We start from the raw sequence: 21,613 nt of genomic DNA, 5'->3' as shown, positions 1-21,613 counted from the left end.
TGATTCCAAATTTATGGGAGGGAAAAATCTCATTGACCCAGCGTGGGTCAGCAGACCATTCCTGGTGCCAACTGCAATGGCTGGGGTGGTCAGTGATACCTGGGGCTGCCCCTTCAAGGGACCACGGACATCTGATCACCTGGCTAGGCACACTCCAGTTGCTGAGTGTCAGTGGCCCTGGCCCAGGTCCTTCCTGCAGCTGCTCCCAAGACCCCTCTCAAGAGTCTGAAAACCCTCCCCCCAATACATCCCTCAGCTATGAGCTCCGAGTCATCATCTGGAACACGGAGGATGTAGTTCTGGATGACGTGACCCCTCTCACTGGAGAGATGTCGAGTGACATCTATGTGAAAAGGTAGGCGTGCAGGCCGAGCTGGGCGCATGGCTGTGTACCGAGGTGACTGCGAGCAGGGCCTTGGGTCCTGGGCTGAGCCAGAACCCTGCCTGTCCTCTGGGCCCTTGATGGCGCCCGGAGCTGGCTGAGGGTGAGCGGACGGGCATGCTGGGTGAGGAGCCGATTCCGGACTCGGCCCTGCGCGCATGCCCACTCTTGGTCTGCACCTTTCCCCCGTCCCAGCTGGGTGAAGGGGCTGGAGCACGACAAGCAGGAGACAGACGTTCACTTCAACTCTCTGACCGGGGAGGGCAACTTCAACTGGCGCTTCGTGTTCCGCTTTGACTACCTGCCCACGGAGCGCGAGGTGAGCGTCCGGCGCCACCCTGGACCCTTTGCCCTGGAAGAAGCCGAATTCCGGCAGCCGGCTGTGCTGGTCCTGCAGGTCTGGGACTATGACCGCATCTCCGCCAACGACTTCCTCGGTACTGCTGAGCTGTCCTCCCACCTCCATCCTAGCTCCCATTTCTGCCCTCATTGCCCCGCCCTTGGCCCCTGGTTTCCCTACTCTAACCAACCCTGCATCCTGGATTTCGGATCCTCCCAACTTTTGCTTTCTGGCCTAATAATTTATTGAGTTTATTCAGCTCTGAGCATCATAACCTCCATTCCCACCCAGTCTCCAATTCAATCCTCTCATTTGACCTGAGCTCAGGTTACTCTGGCCCCACAGCTGTTAGTCCCTGCTGTGCCTTGTCCCATAGGACAACCCGCTGACATTTGGACTGTGGTGTGTGGTGCATAGCTGTGGCCTGACCACCACATCCTAGCTTCTTAAAAAATGTGTCTTCGGGAGGTGTCATAGTTGCCATGCCTGGGACTTTTGTTGCAGCATTGGGATCTAGTTCCTTGACCAGGGATTGGACCTGGGGCCCCTGCATTGGGAGTGCAGTCTTAACCACTGGACTGCCATTCTAACGCTACATGCCTTGCCTTCCATCTCCAGGGATTTGGTCAGGCATCAGTCACTTTCTAGCTCTGGGCTCTGCTTTCCTTGGAGTCACTCTCAGGGATGGGAGGTTGGCTAAGACAGACCTGCTCCTGCCTAACCCGGAGCGCTCTGGACTTGCAGGATCCCTGGAGCTGCAGCTACCGGACATGGTGCGAGGGGCCCGGGGCCCGGGACGGGGCCGCACCCAGGTGTAACTTGTTTCGCTGCCACCGCTTGCGGGGCTGGTGGCCGGTAGTGAAGCTGCGGGAGCCGGAGGACGAGGAGCAGGAGCAGCGGGAGGCTCAGACCGGCAAGAAGAGGAGGAAGAAGAGGAAAGGCCGGCGGGAAGACTTAGAGTTCTCGCACTCAGGAGGCAACGTCTACGTCCTCACGGTAGGCAGGAGCGGGGGTGGGAGGGGTGGGAGGGTCGGCCTGAGGCCGCCCAAGAACTTGGCTTCTGTCCCTTCTTTTCCAGGGAAAGGTTGAGGCAGAGTTTGAGCTGCTGACTGTGGAGGAGGCTGAGAAACGGCCAGTGGGGAAGGGGCGCAAGGAGCCTGAGCCCTTGGAGAAGCCCAAGTGAGTGGGGGGCGCAGGAGGCGGGCCAGATCCGGGGTAGGGGGCGGGGGTGGCGGTAGTGGAGACAGGAGAGGGTTTCCTCCTCATCCGACACCACCTGCTCCCCGGCAGCCGCCCCAAAACTTCCTTCAACTGGTTTGTGAACCTGCTGAAGACCTTCGTCGTCTTCATCTGGCGCCGGTACTGGCGCATCTTGGTGCTGCTGCTGCTGCTGGCGCTGATCACTGTCTTCCTCCTCCTCGTCTTTTACACCATGCCCGGGCAGATCAGCCAGGTCATCTTCCGCCCCCTCCACCACCCCTAACTCACCGTGGACACTCATCCCGTAAAGCCAGCTCTGGCCTCCTTCCCACCAACAGGAGCCATCCTGGAGTTGCCCTGTTTCCTCTGCCCAAACCTTCCAGGGAATCCACTCGTGTTACCTGCACACCCACGGCAGATAATAAATAACGCTCGGGGCAGAGAATAGAGGTGTTCCTGGGTGACCTTGGGTGTTGGGGTTCACTGGACTAATACACAGGATGGGGGCGGTGCTGCCCACATGGCCCTACTGCCAGGAGGAATAGGACCCAGGGGAGGTTCCCTGCTGAGGAGGTCTGGCCACTGAGGGGTCAGGCCCCCTGAGCAGTCCCCCTGCCCTGCCAGTGGCTGCTGCTGCTCCATGACAGCTAAACCCTCTGTGTGCTCCATGAACTTGTAAGCGTGAGAGTAGGCAGGTCACTCAGGACACTTGGTTCCAAGTGACAGAAATCCCAACCCAAGCTGGCTGAAGCAAAAAGGGACTGTTGTGGCTTCCACAGTGGTAATTCCCAGGAGGTGGTGGGTTTCAGGCGCTGTTTGTCACAGGGTTCAGACAATGTCACTGAGACTGGTTCTCTGCCTCTGAGCCTGGCGCTGCTGTTCTCAGGGGAAGCTCATTTACGAAGATGGTCTGTCCCTGGAAGTATAGGATGGCTGCGGCAACCCCGACTCTCCCCATCCTCACGTCCAGGAGGAAAGATTTCCTAGTCCTGGTGGAGCCTGGCTTGCTCTGGGTCACTGGGGCCAGCAGGGATGGGGCATGCTGACTGAGGCCCTCCCCTGGAGCTTAGGGTGGGAGATCGACCCTCCTCAAAAATCACACAAGCTGACGGGGTGGGCAGGGAGGTGCCCAGAGGAAACCCAGGATACTGTTAATAGGGGAAATGGTTCCTGGGTGACCAAAAAAAACAGGACTCACTGAAGTTGACAACATCATCCACAATTTATAGACAAGTGCCCATCAATAACACGTCCACGGTCACAGCTCACAAGTGGCCAAGTCAGAGCTGGGTCTCATGTCCGTCTGCTTCAAGAAGTGTTCTGGCCATTACTCTACTTTGTTTCTCCCCCCTCTACTGTCTTACACTGAAACTCCCCAGCTTTTAGAATCCCTGGTTCCCCGGGCTGTGCAGTAGTGAGGTCTTACGACTGGTTCCCCACACGTCTGAAGGGCTCTGATGAAAAGCCCTGACGAGGTCCAGAGCCAAGGTAATGCTAGCCCCGGCAGCACCACTACCTTCCCTCCCTGTTTTTCAGTTCTGTGTCCACCCAGGAAATTGCAAAGGACCTGGCTGGACCCCCCTTGGACGCCAGGAGGGGCTTGGCACGGAGCAGGGTCAGTAAGGAGAGGATCAGGTGACTGTGCCAAGAGTGGCAGGGAGGGGCCCCAGCTTTAGCTACCACTAGGGGGGCAAGTCCCAGCCTGCACACAGGACCCGTAACCAATAGGGTTGGAAACGCACAAGCTTGGGAGCTGTGGTGACTTGAAGCTCATCCTGGAAAGTTCCATCTTAGCTCTGGGGCTGAACCCAAAAAGCCCGAAGACCACAGTGGGAGGACTGACGACAGGGCTGTGGGGTGGACATCAGTCTGGTTTGAATAAAGTCCTAATAAGCTGGGGATGTCCACATGGGGCTCCCAGAGCCACCTGCTCTGATCTGCTAGTCCTGACTGCCTTCAGTAAGTGGCTGCAATGAGGGGTTGTTCCCACACTCCAGCGAGACCCAAGAACCACACTGAGACCAGCAAGTATATCACAATCAATAGATTTACCAACAACCCGGAGCTGCAACTGCCTCTTTGAATGGGGGTGGGGTGGGGGAGTAGGGTAAGAAGAGGCTGGGAATATGACCCCAAAGTCAAAGAGAAACAGGAAAAAGAGGGAAGGGGTGGGGAGACAGACAACTATGTTGTCTTCCCTAGATCAATTTTCTTCTGGATGGCTCGAGCTGAGTGGTAGATGAGAGAGTCGATGAGTCCAGCCACTGGGGAGAGAGACCAAGGCTGGCACTGGCCCAGGTGGGCCCTTGGTTTGACCTCCGGGCCTTGTCACCTGACTGGCCAGTGGCCCTTCAAGTGCCCCTCCTCCCTCAACCAAAACCCGATTGGGCGGAGGGGGTGTCAAGCTTTCCACTCCCCACTATGCCCTCAACCCCAGACAGACACCCCACAGCTTCTGACCTGTGAACATGCCCCCGATGATGGCGCACACGCCGGTCAGGAAGTGTGTGAAGGACCTGGCAGAAGGGCAGGGGGGTCAGCATGCACCCTGCTCCCTGCAGGCCCAGGCCCCTCCCTTCCCCGGCCCTCACCTGTGCTTCTCTGTCAACTTCACCATCATGGGCGAGAGCTCGTACAGCACGAAGACGCCGGGAAGCCCCTGATCGCCCATCAGCCCGTTGGCGACCTTCTCATGTCTGGTCACAGAGAACTGATTTGTCCTCAGCACCTGGCACAAGAGGGGAGACTGGACCAGGGCCAGGTCTGTGACCTGGCTCCCAACCCCGCAGTCCTACCCCCTGCTCCGGCCCCTGGTTTGGCAGTGCCTTGACTGTGTGGAAGAGAAAGCGAGGCCCCGTGCTGGAATCAAACACCGCAAGGCCCGGGGACCCCTCAACGCCCTCGTGCAGCCTGACCATCCCTGCTTTCCCTCCAGTCACCAGCTCTTTACAGGTTACCAATCCCAGCTCTGCATGGTGGACCCTCTTAGCTGGGGAGAATAGCAACTCTTCAAGGCTGCACCATGAACCCCGGGCAATGCTAGGCCTGGCATCCTCTCCACTCAGTCCTCACGCATTTTACCCGTCTGCAGAGATGCTGCTCCACAGGCCACAGGAGAGACAGGAGGGAGGGGCATGGAAGGGTCAGCCTGGCTAGCCCCTGGCCCAGGGCAGACCGTGGGGGACAGAGAGGCGGAAAGTGTACGTGGGAAGAGTGGATGGCAAGTAGAAAAAGTGCTCTGAAATCTGACAGCCTGGGGCCTGAGCTCTAGCTATGGGGCAAATCACCCAGCCCCCTCCGAGCCTCAGCCTGTCACCTATCATATGGGGTAAGAGCAGGACGTCACTTCTCAGGTTGAAGGAATTCACGGGCTTGGCACCAGAGGGTGCCCTGAAGTCTGGGCCCCCTCGGACTCACCTCTCCGTCTACCTTCATGTACACTGTGGGCACCACCTTCACAAAATACTGAAACATCATGGAGGCTGTGGGGAGAAGAGGGCACTGGGCATGGGCGCGAACAGGGCTTGGGCCGCTGGGGGCTACCTCCCGGGCTGGTACCTTGGGGTGCCGTGACGTTGGTGTGGTCCAGGGGGTTCACAATGCCCGGGTAGTCCTCCCCAAATGACAGGTGCCGGATGTAGTGGGTCATGTTGATCTGCAAGCAACACCAAAGCCTGGGCCTCCGAGCGCCTGAGGCTCCGACAGGCCCCACCCTCTCAAAGGCTTTTCACACAGGGGCACCTGGGTCTGGGGAGTGGGTGTGCGGAGATGGGTCTTCCCTTAGAGAACCTGCCTGAGACAGACACTCCCAACCCCCACCTAGGAACTCCTTCCTCAGGGTCTGGGGGCTCATGGGGCTGCAGAGTTTGAGGTTGTGGCTGCACCCACACGTGAGGCAATCACAGCACACACTCTTGGTGGCCTAGGCTGAAGGGGCCCCAGATCTCCCAGCTCCCTCCCCTGTTCTGCTCCTGTCCAGTCAAACAGCCACTAGAGGGATCTTTTAAAAACTATGCAAATCTGATTCCATTATGACCCTGCTTGAAGTAGGCCAACAGCCTCCCACTGCTCAGGAAAGAGACAGACTCCCCTGAATGGCACATGGCCTGTCAGCCCTCCAGGCTCATCCTCAACCAACCACACAGCCCTGTTTTTCCTCAGAAGTGCCCCCACCTTCCTGACCTCACTCCAGGCTCCCTCTGCCCGGATGCTCTTGTCCAAGCACATCCCCCATCTCCAGCCTATGCAGGTCTCAGTTCAAAAGTCATACCAGTGATCCTCACACTGCACCCTGTCAGAACGTGGTTTATTGTTCTGTATCTGCTCCCCCATCCCAGGATGTCTTTACAGAGAATGAAGGCAGCGACTAGGCCTCCACCTACATCCACCCTCCATGGTTTCCACCTGGTACGTACGTTGTCGAGGCCGAAGCTCTGCAGGTCGTGGACTAGGAGAGAAGGGAGAAGGTGTCAGCAGGGGAGCAGGCTCTCCAGACCCTTGCTTGGGCCTCCCCACTCCTCCTGCTGGACCATGACCTGCCTGGCTCGTCTTCCACCCCTCAATCACTCACCAACCCGGCCCTGCTTGAGGGCAGCCAGAGGACCCGCTGTGGGCCTGCATGAGAGGTGAGAGTTCATGCCCTCTACAGGGCCCACTTCTTCCCTCGCATGTGCAGGGAGCCCTTCATGGGCACCACTCCAGACCTCTGCTCCCACCAAGGCCCGGGGCCCTGCATCTCAGGAGATAAAGCCCATTGACTCAGGTCTCTCAGGATAGAGACGATGGGCCAGTCACTGAACCCCAAAGTGAGGTGGGACTTAAGAATGTGGTCTAAATTCTTTCCAGGCCTCCTCTGCTCCCACCCTCAAGCCACCAAAGGGAGCCCAGCAGGCACCCTACACCCCCTGTTCCAGAACAAATTCCTCCTGCCCTCGAACCCTGATCCCTCCTGCTACAAGGAACCCCAGCTAATGGATACACTTAACCGCTTGTTATAGTCACCCAGCCGTCAGGCCAGAGAAGGCCCCCCACCCAAACCCACCCACACCCACCCCTCTTCTTGGGAGGACAGGCTGCCCCAGAAATGGGGGCTTGGCTTCCCTGGGGGTAGGGCCACTTACTCTCCACAGCGTGTACTGCAGCATGGGGGATAGAAGGAGAGAGAAAGGAGGAAGAGAAAAAAGATTCAAAGCTTCACAGTGAGAACTACAGAGCTGGACCCGTGGTAGAAGGGAGGACCAGATGTTCCTGCCTCAGTAGCGGGGTCTGGACTCAGCTAACAGGCCTCCTCCCGGTCCCCTTCCCTGGCCAGAGAAAAGTGCAAGGGGGCTTGGGCAGAACTGTGGTCGCCTAGGAAGAACAAAAGACCTAGAGCCCAGAGGGTCACTTCCCTAGCTGTGTGACCTTGGGCAGGTCACTTGTTCTCTCTGAGCCTTGGTGCTCTCTGAAGACCAGATAGGATCTAAGATAAACTTTACAATCTTCCCCTCTCCTCCCCCAAATCAACACGATGTCAGAAACTAGCTTCCAGGCCTTCAGTTCAGCCTCTGGTCTTGGGCAGCTGTAGCTCTGTGCTTCGAATATCCCTCGAGGGTATGGCGGACCCTTTGCCCTGGGCTCCCTGCTCTGACAACAGCCAGACGGAGAGGCAGAGATGGGTCACCTCTCACTGAGTGCCCGCAGGCCCTGTGCCCACAGAGCCACATTGATCGTCTTCCTACAATCCCAGTGAGACCACCTTCCCTGGCCCCTCCAGATGCACCTGCCTGCCCCGACGTTCAGGCGCATCCCCGCAGACCACTTTGAAGACCAGCAGGGCCATCTTCACCAAGCCTGTTACTTCTGTCCTTTGTTACCAGGCAGCTCAGGACTGCCGGGTCATCTCTTCCCTGGACTCTTACCACCATGTGGCTCTGTATGTCCCCGAGTACAATCCTGACTCCCATCCCTTCTAGGTCCTTCCACACGCCCTAACCTCCACACCTCCCTCCTGCTCACGCTTTGGCCACAGCCCGGCTCGCCCTTGCAGCCCCCAAGCAGTGACTACTTCTCTCCCATACCTGTCCTCCTTCCTGGCCTTAACAGAGGTCCTCCTTGCTCCTCGATGCCATTTCTAGATCACTTCATTTCCCTGGATTTTCCCTAAAAATCTCAGGTCTGCAGCTCATGGCACTGCACCGCCTTCCACCCCCATTTGTTTGAATCGCCTGGAAACCCACACAGAACCACCGGTCAGTCCTCTCACACCGGCGCGCGCGAGTTTTGGCCACTCGCTGTCACACTCTCTTAGACGATGGCCCTGTCACAACTCCTGATGATTTCCATGTCACTCTGCTGCCAACCGACCTGTACCTATGCAGGTCCACCTTCCCTCCTGTTGCCAAATTGGGACTTTCTACACCTCTAAGGTATTACATTGTCTTCCTTTTCCTTCTCAAGGACTTCACTCCAGCAAATGTCCCTCTCAGCTACAGGGCATCACTTCTGTTCTCTCCACCAGGCAATTTCCGACAGCATGTTGACACATGGCTACACCACACATCTTACAAAACTCCCGCTTGACTTCCATTCTCTCCAGCGACGGGCCCCTCTCCCCTTCCCCTTGAGAGCAAGCCCCACAAGGGCTGCCTCTGTTCACCGCCTGCAGCTCCTCTCCCACGCCCTCCTGAACCACTCAGTGGGTGCTTCCTTGCCCAAACTACTCTGTTAGGGTCACAATGACCACTGCCACATTAGACACGCCATGGTTGTTCTACCTGATGTCCAGAAGCACCTGACAGAGCTCTGGAAACACATCCGCCCCTTAGCTTTCAGGATATCACCCTCCGGGTCACACTCTCACCTCCCCAGTGTCTCCACTGCTGCTTCCTTCTGTCCTCTAATTTCGGGGGCCCAGCGCTTAGACCCCTGAACTCTCCTCCTCTACATCTACCCTCACCTCCATCTGAAAGGTGACTCATCCAGTCTCATGGTTTTAAACACACAGATGACTCCAACATGTGTATCCCTAGGCCAGACCTCTCTCCTGAACTCCAGACTTGGAGTGGCCAATTGCTTACTTGACATCTGGGGTGATATCCCATTGGTCTGAACATATCAAAGGCGGCTTCATGTTCTCACTCCAACCGTCTAAACCTGTTCCTCTGAGCCTCCCCTTCTCACTAAATAGTAACTTCATCCTACAGAGTCATCTTTACTCCTCTTTTCCTCACCTTCTCATCTGTTGGCAACCCCTCTCAGCTCTACCTTTGAAATACCCACGGTCACTTCTCACCACCTCCACCCCCACTCCAGCCCAGCCCCCAACATAGGGTGCCTTGACTGATCGCTGCGACAGCCTCCTAACTGGCCTCTCTTGCCCACTCTGCCCCCTCATCCACACCCCATCAGTCTCCTCAATGAAGCAGAATGCTGCCTATGAGAGTTAAGTCAAAGTTAAGTCAGATCACATGAAACTTCCTCAGAGCCCTACAACACCCTCCCATCTCACGCAAAGTAAAAGCCCAAGTCCCTGCAATGCCCTCCCAGGCCCTACACGACAGGGCCCTGTTACCTCCCTCACCTTATTTCCTAACCATGCAGCTCAGCTCACTGTGCTCCAGTCACCCTAACTTCCTCCCTGCACCCTGAGTTCACCAAGCGCATTCCTGCATTCGCTATTCTATTTGAGAAGGAAATGGCAACCCACTCCAGTACTCTTGCCTAGAAAATTCCACGGATGGAGGAGCCTGATGGGCTACAGTCCATAGGGTCACAAAGAGCCAAACACGACTGAGTGACTTCACTCACTCATTCTATTTGAAACACTTCCCCACAGTCATCCACATGGCCAGGCCCTGTACTCACTTCAGATCTTCACTCAGATGTTACCCATTAGTCTTCCCTGACACCCTCCATGGAACAGCACACACACATACCATCTCACCCAAGCCTCTCACATCAATCATTCTTATCCTGGCTTTATTGGGTTTGAGTTGCTTAAATACATTCTTGATATACCATATCTTTATATGTACTTGTTGACTGTCTCTTTCTTTACTAGAATGTTCTGAGGGCAGGGATTTTGTTTGGATCGCTGCTGTATCCTTAGCACCTAGACTAGCACATGACAAGACAATCACAATAGGTGATTGCTAAGTATCTAGTGACTGAATGAATGAAAAAAGGAATGAGAATAAATCTCCATTTATTCATCCTTGTGAACAACACTGTAAGGCAAGTACTATTTCAGGCCCATTTTACAGAAGAAGAAACCGAGTAGGGCTCAATATGTCCCAATTCAACACAGCCTGAGAGCGGCAGAACCTGGGTTCCAAACCGGCTCTGCTTCCGTCAAAGTCTCACACATGGGTTACTTGACGCTGGGGGCTGCCACTTGAACAAGTACCTACCACACGCCAGGTTCCCTGCTGTCATCTTAAACCTGCCCGAACAGCATAGGAGATAAGCACTATCATCACCACTTTAGAAAGGAGGAAACTGAAGCTAAAAATGTAAAGGAACTTTCTCAAAGTTGCAGATAACCTGGAAGGTCTAAGACTGAAATCTGAAGCCAGACAGTCTGGCTCCTTGGCGTGTGCCCTTAACTGTTGACCAAACCACTGCCCTGAGACGAGGGTCTGCTCTGGGCCAAAGACAGAAGTGCATCAGGCAGGGGAAGGGGCCCTCCAACTTGCCAGGTGTCCCGGCTGATCTGGGTCGCTTACCGTGCACGTGGGACTGCTGGAAGCTCTTCCCGGGGGCAAAGTGGAAATTTCCGGCCACCTGGGGGGAGATGCCCGCTCATCCTCCAGCCGTTTCCTCCTTTCCCTTTGTCCTTTGTCCCCTGAGGGCAAGTGTGCCCTCGAGTCACAGTGGACTGGGGCCAACCCATAGTCCAGCTGGCCTGTCCCGTCTCGGGTCCTCCTGTACCTTGTTGACCTCCAGGAAGCCGTACACCTGGCAGCCTTCGTTCTTCTGCTCCTGCATTTTCTGGCTGAAGCCCTCCCGCCGGCACTGCTCAATGGTGTCCGGGTTCTTGAAGGCCCAGCCTCGACGGCGATATGCTTCCCGCACGTCCTCACAGGAGTTACAGCACCTGAAGAGGGGAGGTGCAGGGGAGCGTCAGAGGAGCACCCGCAAAGTGCTGGCATCTTGGGAAACAAGGCAGTGCCGCCCACTAACAAAGCCTCCCCCAGCCTCATCTTTGATCAGCCAGCGCCCTCCAGGTATGTTTCCTCGGCGGCAGCAGGGCTGTTGAAACATACATACTCCCATTCTGTTTGGGGTGATGAAGTTTTAGACCGGATCATGGTGATGGCCACACAGGGCTATGCACGTAGTTAACACTACCAGATGGCACATATGAAAACAGTCAAAATGGTAAATTTCATGTCATGTATGTTTTACCTAAATTAGAAAAAAGATTGTAAATGCATACTCCCAGGCTCTACCCTAGACCTGCTGAACCAGGGGTCTCTCAGGGGTCAGGGCCTGAGAAACAAAACAGCAGCTGCCATATGAGGAAGGCTTAAGAACCCGGGCCGAGCCTTCCAATCTCAGTGCCGTACATAGAAAATACATTTATTCCCTAGGTAAGTCTTCTGAGAAAGGCGTCCTTTTCACCCCCTTCACAAGGGTTATGTAGTTTGGCCCAAGGACACATAGGTGGAACCCAGGCAGCTGGACTCCAGAGACTACCACTTAGCCAGAACAAGGACCACTTTGACCTCATCCCCAGCTCTGCAGCCCCCAGGAAGGGCCTGGCCACTGAGCCTGACACCTGACCTGGGATCAGTGACCAGGGCACATAGCCCATGCCATCTAAATTCTTGGCCAAGACCACGCCTCACACACACACACACACACACACACACACACACACACGGCATCCAACAGAGGCTGGGGATGACTGACAAAAAGCACCTGATGGGAGCCCTGCTCCCCACCGCCCAGCCTGACCCCCTGACCCTGGCTCACTTGATGTCTTCCATCTCAGCACCATAGCAGCTCTCACAGCGATCAGGGTCCAGGGAATCAGGGTCAAACACCTTCACCTCGACTTTCCCGAGCTCTAAGGGGAGGGCAAGAGGCAGGGCCATGAGCCAGGGGCAGGCGCAGTGAAATCGCTACCCCTAACCCTTGCATGGACTTCCCTGGTGGCTTAGACAGTAAAAAATCTGCCTGCAATGAGGGAGACCTGGGTTTGATGCCTGGGTTAGGAAGATCCCCTGGAGGAGGGCATGGCAACCCACTCCAGTATTATTGCCTGGAGAATCCACATGGACAGAGGAGCCTAGAGGGCTATAGTCCGTGGGATGACAAAGAGTCAGACATGGCTAAGTGACTAAGCACAGCACAACCCTTGCATGGGCCCTCTGGCCTGTGGCTTAGGAATAATAAACATTGTAATACCTAATATTTACATAATGCATACTATGTGTCAGGCACTAAGCATTTCCACACATGTTGTATTTCTTTTAATAAAGGTAATAGCAATAAAACAATAAAAGTGAATACTAAAGATTAGCTGAATACAGGTTGCTGTACTTTACACATAGTCTCTTTTCAACCCCACACGACTCTGTGAAGGTGGAGGTTACTATCCCCACAGTACTGAGAAGGTGCTGAGGCTCAGAGATGAAAAGTGATTTCGCCCAATGCAACACTGTAAGTGGCAGATTTCAGCTCTGGATCCCAAGTGTAAGCCCTTAACCCCCTCGCCCTGGTGCTTCTCTCAGACTGCTCTCTCTGCACCTGGCTCCCTGCCTTTAACTACCTCACTGTAACTGGCGGTTTCAATATTCAGAACCCTGACTTCTAGTCCTCCAGTAATCTTTTTATTTTTGTCAACCATCCTCAACCAGCCATTTCCATACTCAGTTATTACCAGTGGTCACAAACCTTCCAAAATTCAATTTCATATATCCCAATCTTAAATCTTATCCTCTTTTTCCCAGCTCACTCTCTCTGGTACCCAGAACCCACCGATTCTTTGATACCATTATCACCCCTTCATACCCTCACTTCCCTCTTTATTTAAATTCTATGGTTCAAATGGGTAATGCACTATCTCTTTATTAAATGGTGCTGAAAAAAACAGATATTCACATGCAAAAGAAGGAAATCACACCCCTATTTTACACAACTTGCAAAAATTAACTCAAAATGGATTACAGACTTAAATGTAAAACTTGATACTGCAAAACTCCTAGGAAGAAAACATAGGGAAAGAACTCCTTGATACTGGTCTTGGCAATGATTTTTTGGATACAACACGAAAAGCACAAGCAACAAAAGCAAAAAGAAATAAGTGCTACTACATCAAAAGAAACAGCTTCTGCACAGCAAAGAAACTATTAACAAAATGAAAGGGCAACCTATGGAACAAAGGAAATATTTACAAAAGATATCTCTGGTAAGGGATATCAAAAACATTTGAGGAACTGATATAACTCAATAGCAAAAACCCCAATTTGTCCAATTAAAAATAGGCAGAGGAGTTGAATAAATATTTTTCAAAAGAAGACATACAGATGGTCAACAGGGACACGAAAAGGTGCTCAATATTACTCATCATCGGGGAAATGCAAATCAAAACCACTAGGTATCACCTCACATCTGTCAGAATGGCTATTATTGGAAAAAACAAAAACAAAAAATAAAATAATATTGTCGACGTGGCAGAGAAAAGGGAACCCCTGTGCACTGTTAGTGGGAGTGTAAATTGGTATAGCCATTATGGAAAACAGTATGGAAGTCCTTCAAAAAATTAAAAATATAATTGCCAGATGTCCCAGCAATCCCCATTTCTAGGTATATATACAAAAAAAAAAAAGAAAGAAAGAAATCACTATCTTGAAGAGATACCTGTAGTCCCATGTTTACTGCAGCACTATCCACAATAATCAAGATGTAAAAACAACATGAGTCAATCAACAAATGAATGGATAAAGAAACTGTGACTTGTGCGCCTCTGTATGTGTGTGTATGCATATATATATACACACACACACATGTTTCATATGGTATATATATGTAATGTTCCAATATATATATAGGAATAACATCTTATGGAGAAACCTGAACAAATTTTTTGCCCAAACCAATATACATTATGTATATGTATATGTGGGGGTGCGTGCTTAGTCATTCAGTCATGTCCAACTCTTTGTGACTCCATGGACTGTAGCCCACCAAGCTCCTCTGTTCACTGAATTTTCCAGGCAAGGACAATGGAGTGGTTGCCATTTCCTCCTCCAGGGGATCTTTCTGACCAAAGGATCGAACCTGTGTCTCTTGTGTCTCTTGTATTGGCAGGTGGATTCTTTACCGTTGGGCCACCTGGGAAGCTCTGTATGTGTATATATTGGAATATTATTCAGCCATTAAAAAGAAGAATATCCTACCATGTTCAACAACATGGATGAACCTGAGGATATTATATTAAGTGAAATAAGTCAGAGAGAGAAAGACAAATACTGTTATGGTCTCATTTACATGTAATCTAAAAATAACAAATTCATAGAAAGACAGTAGATTGTTGGCTGCCAGGGGTTCAGGGGTAGGGAAAATGGGGAAATGTTGGTCAAAGGGCACAGACTTCCACTTATAAGATGAATAAGTTCTGGGGATCTAACAGCATGGGGACTATAGTTAACGATGTTGTAAACTTGAAAGTTGCTAAGAGTAGATCTTAAATGTTCTCACCTCATATACAAAAAAGATAACTGTGAGGTAATGGCTGTTACTCTACTATGGTAATCATCTTACAATATACATGTATGTTAAATCATCATGCTGTATACCTTGAACTTACATGATGCTACATTCCAAGTATACAGCCACAAAGCTGGAAAAAAAATCTCTAGTCCACTGCTGTAATTATTCTCTTGCACACAAGCACAAGTCACTTGTTCCTCTCTCCCCTCATTGTATAAGAATAGCAAAACCCACCTTCCAGCTGAGTTCAACTCTCTGTGCCTACTTCTTCCTGTGCCTCCCTTAAGACTGCTTGGCAATCCTACTTCCTTTCACTAATGCCTTTCACTCTTCCATTCTCTGAGATGACTAATTTATATCTTTTCCTCTCTCCTTAGGCTTCCAAAATCCCTTCCCCTTTCTCCACTCTCAGCTAATGACCTTGCTTTCAATCTCCACTAAAAAGACAGAAGCAACAGGACCTGGCTAAATCTCACCACCAAACCAACCAACCCACATGCACTCTCTTCCAGTCCCCACCCCACTTCTCTGCTCTCTCTTACAGCTAAACTCCCAGAAGGGTTATCTATACTTGATGTCTCCATTTCCTTTTCTGCTCTGTAATTAGATTTTCATCCCCAACAGTATCAAAACTATTCTATTCAGTTTCCAGTGACCTCCATGTTGCCAACTGCAATGGTCAGAACAACCCAACCAAGCCGCTCCCAAATTCCTGACCCACAGAAACTGACAAAAACAAATGTTTGTTAAATTAAATCACTAACTTTTGGGGTTACTTGTTACACAGTAGTGGAGATATATATATTCCCCCACCTCTCCCACCCATACACAAAAATCCTCTTCCTTCTCTGGTCATTAAATCATTCACTCGCTCAGACCAAAGCCTTGGAATCGACCTTGACTCCATATCCAATTCTATAGCAAATTCTATTTGTTTTACTGGTGTTCAACATTTGAATGAACAAATGATAAAGCTGACCAACAAAGCAATCTCTAAGGTGTAAAAAATCAGAGCTTTCAGGAAGGTTTTGTTATGGAGGGAAACTGAGTTAATGGAGGCACTGGGAGGACACAGAGAAAAGAAAGGAAGCTAAAAGTGAACAACACTCTGAACTAGGCATTATACATGTATTACTTCATTTGATCCTGCAATTCCACGTGGTAGGTACAACTGTTTATCACCATTTTAAGAGCCAAGGGCACGGACTGCAAAAGACAAAGCTACATCTGAACTCAGGCAATCTAATTCAAGGACAAAGACTTAAACTTAAGCCATCCTGCATTCCAAGAGGGCAGAGCATTATGGGCTGAAGTCAGTCTGTGGGACGGGGAAGTAGACAGCCAGAGAAGCCTGGGTCCACCTATAGGAGTTCTGCCAAGGCACATAGGACTCATCCTCCGACTTCTGTTACTAAATCACAATAGGCAGGGATTCGGGACCTCAGAATGACAGCCACGTAGAGTACTCTCCTCAATACACAGAGGCTAAAAAGCCAGCATTTCAGCCCACCCTGACTCTTAATAGCTGGGGACCCTTGGAAAGCCACTTGATTCCTCTGGATCCTAGATGCTTCATGTGTCACTGAGTCAGTCACAGCCCACTTGCCAGAAGGTAGGGCTTGGGCATGTCCAGCTCTGGGATTTGAGATCTGGCCTCTTCCCCCCAAGTTACCATGACGCTCTGCCTCTGAGCTCACGGGAAAGCCATCCTTATCAAGCCGTTTTTTGAACAGGTTGTGCTCCACATCCAGCTGCTGCTCCCCAGCCACATCCATGGCATCGATGCTCAGATCTGGAAGCAGGAGGTCAGGGTAAAGGGCTGTGTCCTAAGGGCAAGGGTTTTGGAGAGTAAGGGGACGCTGAGCTTGTTTTGGGGCGGCAGTGGACTAGGGGAAGGAGGCTCTCCTGGAGTCCAGTCCAGAACCTAAGGCTGGAGCTGTGAACCTGGAAGCCATCTGAGAACCCTCGGGCTTGCCATTCCCACCCATGGTGAGGTACTCACAAGCACAAGGCATGTGCGGAAAGAGCACATTGATGTTGATCTTCAGTTTATCCCCCCGTGACTTGTCCACGTAGAGTTCAGGATGCACCTGGGGCAGGACTACCTTAGTAAGATTTCCCCTCAACCCTCTCTTGCCCCATTCCATAAGCTCCTACCACGATAATGCCAAGCCCCGCCCACCTACCAGGCCCCGCCCCTTACCTCTGTGGTGAGGTAATACTGCAGCTCTGACAGGAACAATAGTAGCATAAGAAGGCCACTGACAATGGTCACTGCAGGGCAGGGAGCGAGGGTCAGAATGGCCTCTGTCCCTCTCCCTCTGCCCCCGGCAGGCCGGACAGGTTCCAGGCGCCCCGGCCAACCTCCAGGACACCCCACTCCCCGCGACCCCGACCCCGACCCCGCCACGCCCTACCCGTGGCGCCCCCGCAGGTCTTGACCCGGAAGTCCTCCAGAGTCTTGGGATAGGCATCGAACTGCTTCAGCTTCCCCAGCGCCTCCATGGGGACCAGCCGGAAAGGGGAAGCCAGAGGGCCCGCCCCGGCAGCCTCCCGCTTCCGGCCCGGAGCTTGGGCCACGCCCCCTCTTTCCGCACGCAGGCGCAGCAATGCCCACGCTTGGCCCCACGCCTTGCTGCGTTCTCACTCAGGCCGCCCCGCCCACCTGTGCTGCTTCTGCCTTTGGCGGCTGGAACGGGCTCCCGTGGGGTGAAGAAATAAGGGGTTAGGTTTTCTGTGGATCAGAGTGCCTGGAAGAGGACTCCACGGATAGACACAGTAATAGTAGCATTCGCTTGCCTTGTGCCCGGAGCTGCACTTCGAGTTTCACATCAGACTCTTGGAACCTCCTAGAACAGTGGTTTTCACAGTGTCCTCAATGGGCAGCCTCATTATCATCTGAAATTGGTTAGGAATGCACAGTATTGTGCCCTGACACAAACCTGCTGATCAGAAACTCTAGGAATGGCTCCCAGGCGATTTCCTGCAGTTACAGCTTGAGAATCACCTCTGTAAAATCGGTGTGACTTTTATATCCATTTTTCTCAAGGATAAACTGTGGCCGTGGAAAAGCTAATTAAATTGCCGTGTGTGTATGTGTGTGTGTGTGTGTGTCTGTGTGTGTGTGTGTGTTGCTCAGTAGTGTCTGACTCTTTGCTTTCCCATAGACTATAGCCCGCCAGGCTCCTCTGTTCTTGGGATTCTCTCAGTTCAGTTCAGTTCAGTCGCTCAGTCGTGTCCGACTCTTTGCGACCCCATGAATTGCAGCACTCCAGGCTTCCCTGCCCATCACCAACTCCCAGAGTTCACTCAATCTCATGTCCATCGAGTCTGTGATGCCATCCAGCCATCTCATCCTCTGTCATCCCCTTCTCCTCCTGCCCCTAATCCCTCCCAGCATCAGTCTTTTCCAGTGAGTCAACTCTTCGCATGAGGTGGCCAGAGTACTGGAGTTTCAGCTTTAGCATCATTCCTTCCAAAGAACACCCAGGACTGATCTCCTTTAGGATGGACTGGTTGGATCTCTTTGCAGTCCAAGGGACTCTCAAGAGTCTTCTCCAACACCACAGTTCAAAAGCATCAATTCTTCGACGCTCAGTTTTCTTCACAGTCCAACTCTCACATCCATACATGACCACTGGAAAAACTATAGCCTTGACTAGGTGGATCTTTGTTGGCAAAGTAATGTCTCTGCTTTTCAATATGCTATCTAGGTTGGTCATAACTTTCCTTCCAAGGAGTAAGCGTCTTTTAATTTCATGGCTGCAGTCACCATCTGTAGTGATTTTGGAGCCCCCAAAAATAAAGTCTGACACTGTTTCCACAGTTTCCCCATCTATTTGCCATGAAGTAATGGGATCAGATGCCATGATCTTCATTTTCTGAATGCTGAGCTTTAAGCCAACTTTTTCACTCTCCTCTTTCACTTTCATCAAGAGGCTTTTTAGTTCCTCTTCACTTTCTGCCATAAGGGATTCTCTAGGCAAGAATACTAGTAGTGGGTTGCCATTCCCTTCTCCAGGGGATCTTCCAAACCCAGGGATTGAATTCAGGTCTCCTGCATTGCAGGCAGATTCTTTACTATCTGAGCCACCTGGGAAAGCCAACTTGGCCTAGATGGTAGGAATTAATGGCAGAGCCTGATTCCAACCCATTTCTTCTGGACCTCAAAGTACTCTGGGAGCAAGAGGCTTTGGGGTTAATTCTACCCAAACAGCCTCTCAGTGCTTTTCCTCAGCATGGCTAGTGGAGGTGCCTAGCTCAAATCATTTCAGTAGCATTAGATCAGAGCTTCTGGGCTTTCCACGTGGCTCTAGTGGTAAAGAACCCATCTGCCAAAATCCCATGGATGGAGGAGCCTGGTGGGCTGCAGTCCATGGGGTTGCTAGGAGTTGGACACGACTGAGCGACTTCACTTTCACTTTTCACTTTCATGCATTGGAGAAGGAAATGGCAACCCACTCCAGTGTTCTTGCCTGGAGAATCCCAGGGACTGGGGAGCCTGGTGGGCTGCCATCCAAGGGGTCGCACAGAGTTGGACACGACTGAAGCAGACTCAGCAGCAACAGCAGCAGCCACTGCAGGAGATGCAGGTTCAATCCCTGGGTTGGGAAGATTCCCTGGAGTAGGATATGGCAACCTGCTCCAATATTCTTACCTGAAAAATTCCATGGACCGAGGAGCCTGGTGGGCTACAACTTATAGACTTGCAAAAAGTCAGACACAACTGAGCGACTAACACACACACACACACACACACACAGACCAGAACTTTGTAAAGAGGGGTTCAGGGAACTGTGGAGAGTCCATAGAAGAAAATTACATTGGGTCGGGGAAGGCTTCCAGGAGAAAGAGAAGGGACACAAGCTGGGTACATTGTGGCAGTCCAACTCAGGAGAAGCTGAGTCCCCCTTTCTGTCTGCCGGCTACAGCCTGCTAGGAATGGGAGAAGGAAAGGGCTAATGCATATTAATTGAAAACTGACAACATGCCAATTACTGTTATCCATTCTACATCAGCCTGGAGAAGGGAATGGCAACCCACTCCAGTATTCTTGACTGGAGAATCCCATGGACAGAGGAGCCTGATGAGCTACAGTCCATGGGGTCGCAAAGAGACATGATTGAGCGACTGAGCATATTCTACATCAGAACAGCCCTGGCAAGTCGATGCTATTTCAAACCCCATTTTGTAGATAAAGAAGCCAAGAGTTGGACTGACTTTGCCAGAGGTTGCAGGGGGAGTTAACAGGGCAAAGCTGGGCTTCAAGGCCTGATTTTTCTGACTCCAGAGCGTGGGTCTTTCCCACACATTAGCTACCACCACCAAGTGCAAGAGAAGTCTATTCTCAGTTGGACGCCCGCGAACAGTGTTGACAGAAATTATCCTCTCCTCTCTGTCATGTGTCCATTCTATGCCCATTCATGTTTGACTTCCAAGCCCTCCTTCCTCAGTGGGGTTCCCCGCTAAAACACACTTCTTCACTCCCTTTTCTTGTCTCCCCCGTTATGCTAAAACACACTTCTTCACTCCCTTTTCTTGTCTCCCCTGTTATGCAATACCATGGTGAGTAACAAAGATGTGAGTCATACTTACTCTTGAGGAGCTTTCAGTGGGGAGTAGGAAGAGGTAAACAACAACAAAATGTATGGATGTTATATAAACCACTGAACTGTGCTCTGAAAATGGTTACCATGGTAAATTTTATGTTATGTTTATTTTACCATAATAAAATTTTTTGGAAAAAAAAGTAATTAACTACCTAAATAAAGGAGAATGTGCCTTGCACTGTGAAGGAAAAATTAGGGAACTGTAATAGGGACAGCAAAGTGGAGAGATTTTCTGTTTTAAGAATTCTGGAAGTAGGTAGTCCTTTCTCTTCATAGAGTTCTTCTAGGTGAGCATGACGCAGAAGTCACAGGAGACCAAGACACTGACCAGTTGGAAACTTTGCTCTTTACAATGTCAGGCTTCCCCTTAATGCTTCCAGTCCTCCCCCATCAACATGAGGTCCTTTGGCCATGGGAGCAGTTGGATCCTGTACAAGAGTTCCTCACTCTGCACACTGGGTTGCAGGAAGAGGGGTCACTGATCACATGTAGATGCAGCCTAAGCCTGACCAGAGAAGGGAAGGTTTCAGGCCCTTTCCTTGGTTCATTCTGTCCAGTCACAGCCTTCTTTCACCTTACATGAGACTCGGATAAATTAACTTTTCCTTAAATCATCGAAGAAATAAGTATATTTGAGGGTTTCCCTGGTGGTCCAGTGGTGAAGAATCTGCCTACCGATGCAGAAGATATGGGCTGGGAAGATCCCACATGCTGCAGAGTCACTAAGCCCATACACCACAACTACTGAGCCTGTGCTCTAGAGCCCAGGGGCCACAACTACTGAAGCCCACGCACTCTGGACCTCATGCTCCACAACGGAAGACACAGCAATGAGAAGCCTGTGCACCGCAGCTAGAGAATAGCCCCCTCTCACCACAATTAGAGAAAAGCCTGAGCAGCAGCAAAGACCCAGCACAGCAAAAACTAAATAAATATTAATTAAATTATTTTTAAAAGAAATAAGTATATTTGGGACTTTACTGATGGTCCAATGGCTAAGACTCTGGGCTCCCAATTCACGGGGCCTGGGTTCAATCCCTGGTCAGAGGAAGTTCAACGAAGTGCAACAAAGTTCAAAGATCCCATGTGCTGCAACTAAGACCAGGTACAGCCAAATAAATAAATAGATAAATATTTTTTTTTAAAGCAATGAAACTGCAAAATTATCAGAACAATCACCTTCACTTCAGTTTAATTCAGTCCCTCAGTCGTGTCTGACTCTTTGCGGCCCGATGAATTGCAGCACACCAGGACTCCCTGTCCATCACCAACTCCCGGAGTTCACTCAAACTCAATATGCCAGCAAATTTGGAAAACTCAGCAGTGGCCACGGGACTGGAAAAGGTCAGTTTTCATTCCAGTCCTAAGAAAGGCAATGCCAAA

The 21,613-nt window shown here is 51.4% G+C and overlaps 2 protein-coding genes across 2 annotated transcripts in view; one reads left to right on the top strand and one right to left on the bottom strand.

Annotated features, from left to right (window-relative positions):
• The window catches only part of LOC129625078 (fer-1-like protein 4), a 45,500-nt gene extending 43,116 nt beyond the window's left edge, over positions 1 to 2,384 (top strand). Inside the window, 6 exon segments of the mRNA XM_055543233.1 lie at positions 257 to 355; positions 578 to 819; positions 1,467 to 1,515; positions 1,517 to 1,718; positions 1,801 to 1,901; positions 2,013 to 2,384. Coding sequence (XP_055399208.1) covers positions 257 to 355; positions 578 to 819; positions 1,467 to 1,515; positions 1,517 to 1,718; positions 1,801 to 1,901; positions 2,013 to 2,205 — 886 coding nt within the window. The 3' untranslated portion in view covers positions 2,206 to 2,384.
• A 1,567-nt stretch (positions 2,385 to 3,951) lies between these two features.
• Positions 3,952 to 17,196, bottom strand: ERGIC3 (ERGIC and golgi 3). The gene is made up of 13 exons (XM_055544867.1): positions 17,039 to 17,196; positions 16,825 to 16,895; positions 16,624 to 16,711; positions 16,294 to 16,413; positions 11,880 to 11,973; positions 10,833 to 10,998; positions 10,628 to 10,685; positions 6,338 to 6,369; positions 5,481 to 5,577; positions 5,340 to 5,404; positions 4,514 to 4,650; positions 4,383 to 4,438; positions 3,952 to 4,186 (listed from the first exon to the last, which is right to left on the bottom strand). The coding sequence occupies exons 1-13, from the start codon at positions 17,124 to 17,126 to the stop codon at positions 4,107 to 4,109; spliced, it is 1,152 nt and encodes a 383-aa protein (XP_055400842.1). The 5' UTR covers positions 17,127 to 17,196; the 3' UTR covers positions 3,952 to 4,106.
• Between the last annotated feature and the right edge of the window lie 4,417 nt (positions 17,197 to 21,613).

This window comes from Bubalus kerabau, chromosome 13 (assembly GCF_029407905.1).
Source record: "Bubalus kerabau isolate K-KA32 ecotype Philippines breed swamp buffalo chromosome 13, PCC_UOA_SB_1v2, whole genome shotgun sequence".
In the NCBI taxonomy this organism is placed as follows: Eukaryota; Metazoa; Chordata; class Mammalia; order Artiodactyla; family Bovidae; genus Bubalus; species Bubalus kerabau.
This window is presented reverse-complemented; position numbering and strand designations above follow the sequence as displayed.

Coding starts and splice junctions, on each gene's coding strand:
- ERGIC3 (XM_055544867.1), bottom strand. CDS start 17,126: ATGGAGGCGCTGGGGAAGCTGAAGCAGTTCGATGCCTATCCCAAGACT. Junction 5,405..5,480: donor CAACGTCACGGCACCCCAAG/GTACCAGCCCGG, acceptor TTCTCCCCACAG/CCTCCATGATGTTTCAGTAT. Junction 4,439..4,513: donor AAGTTGACAGAGAAGCACAG/GTGAGGGCCGGG, acceptor CCCTTCTGCCAG/GTCCTTCACACACTTCCTGA.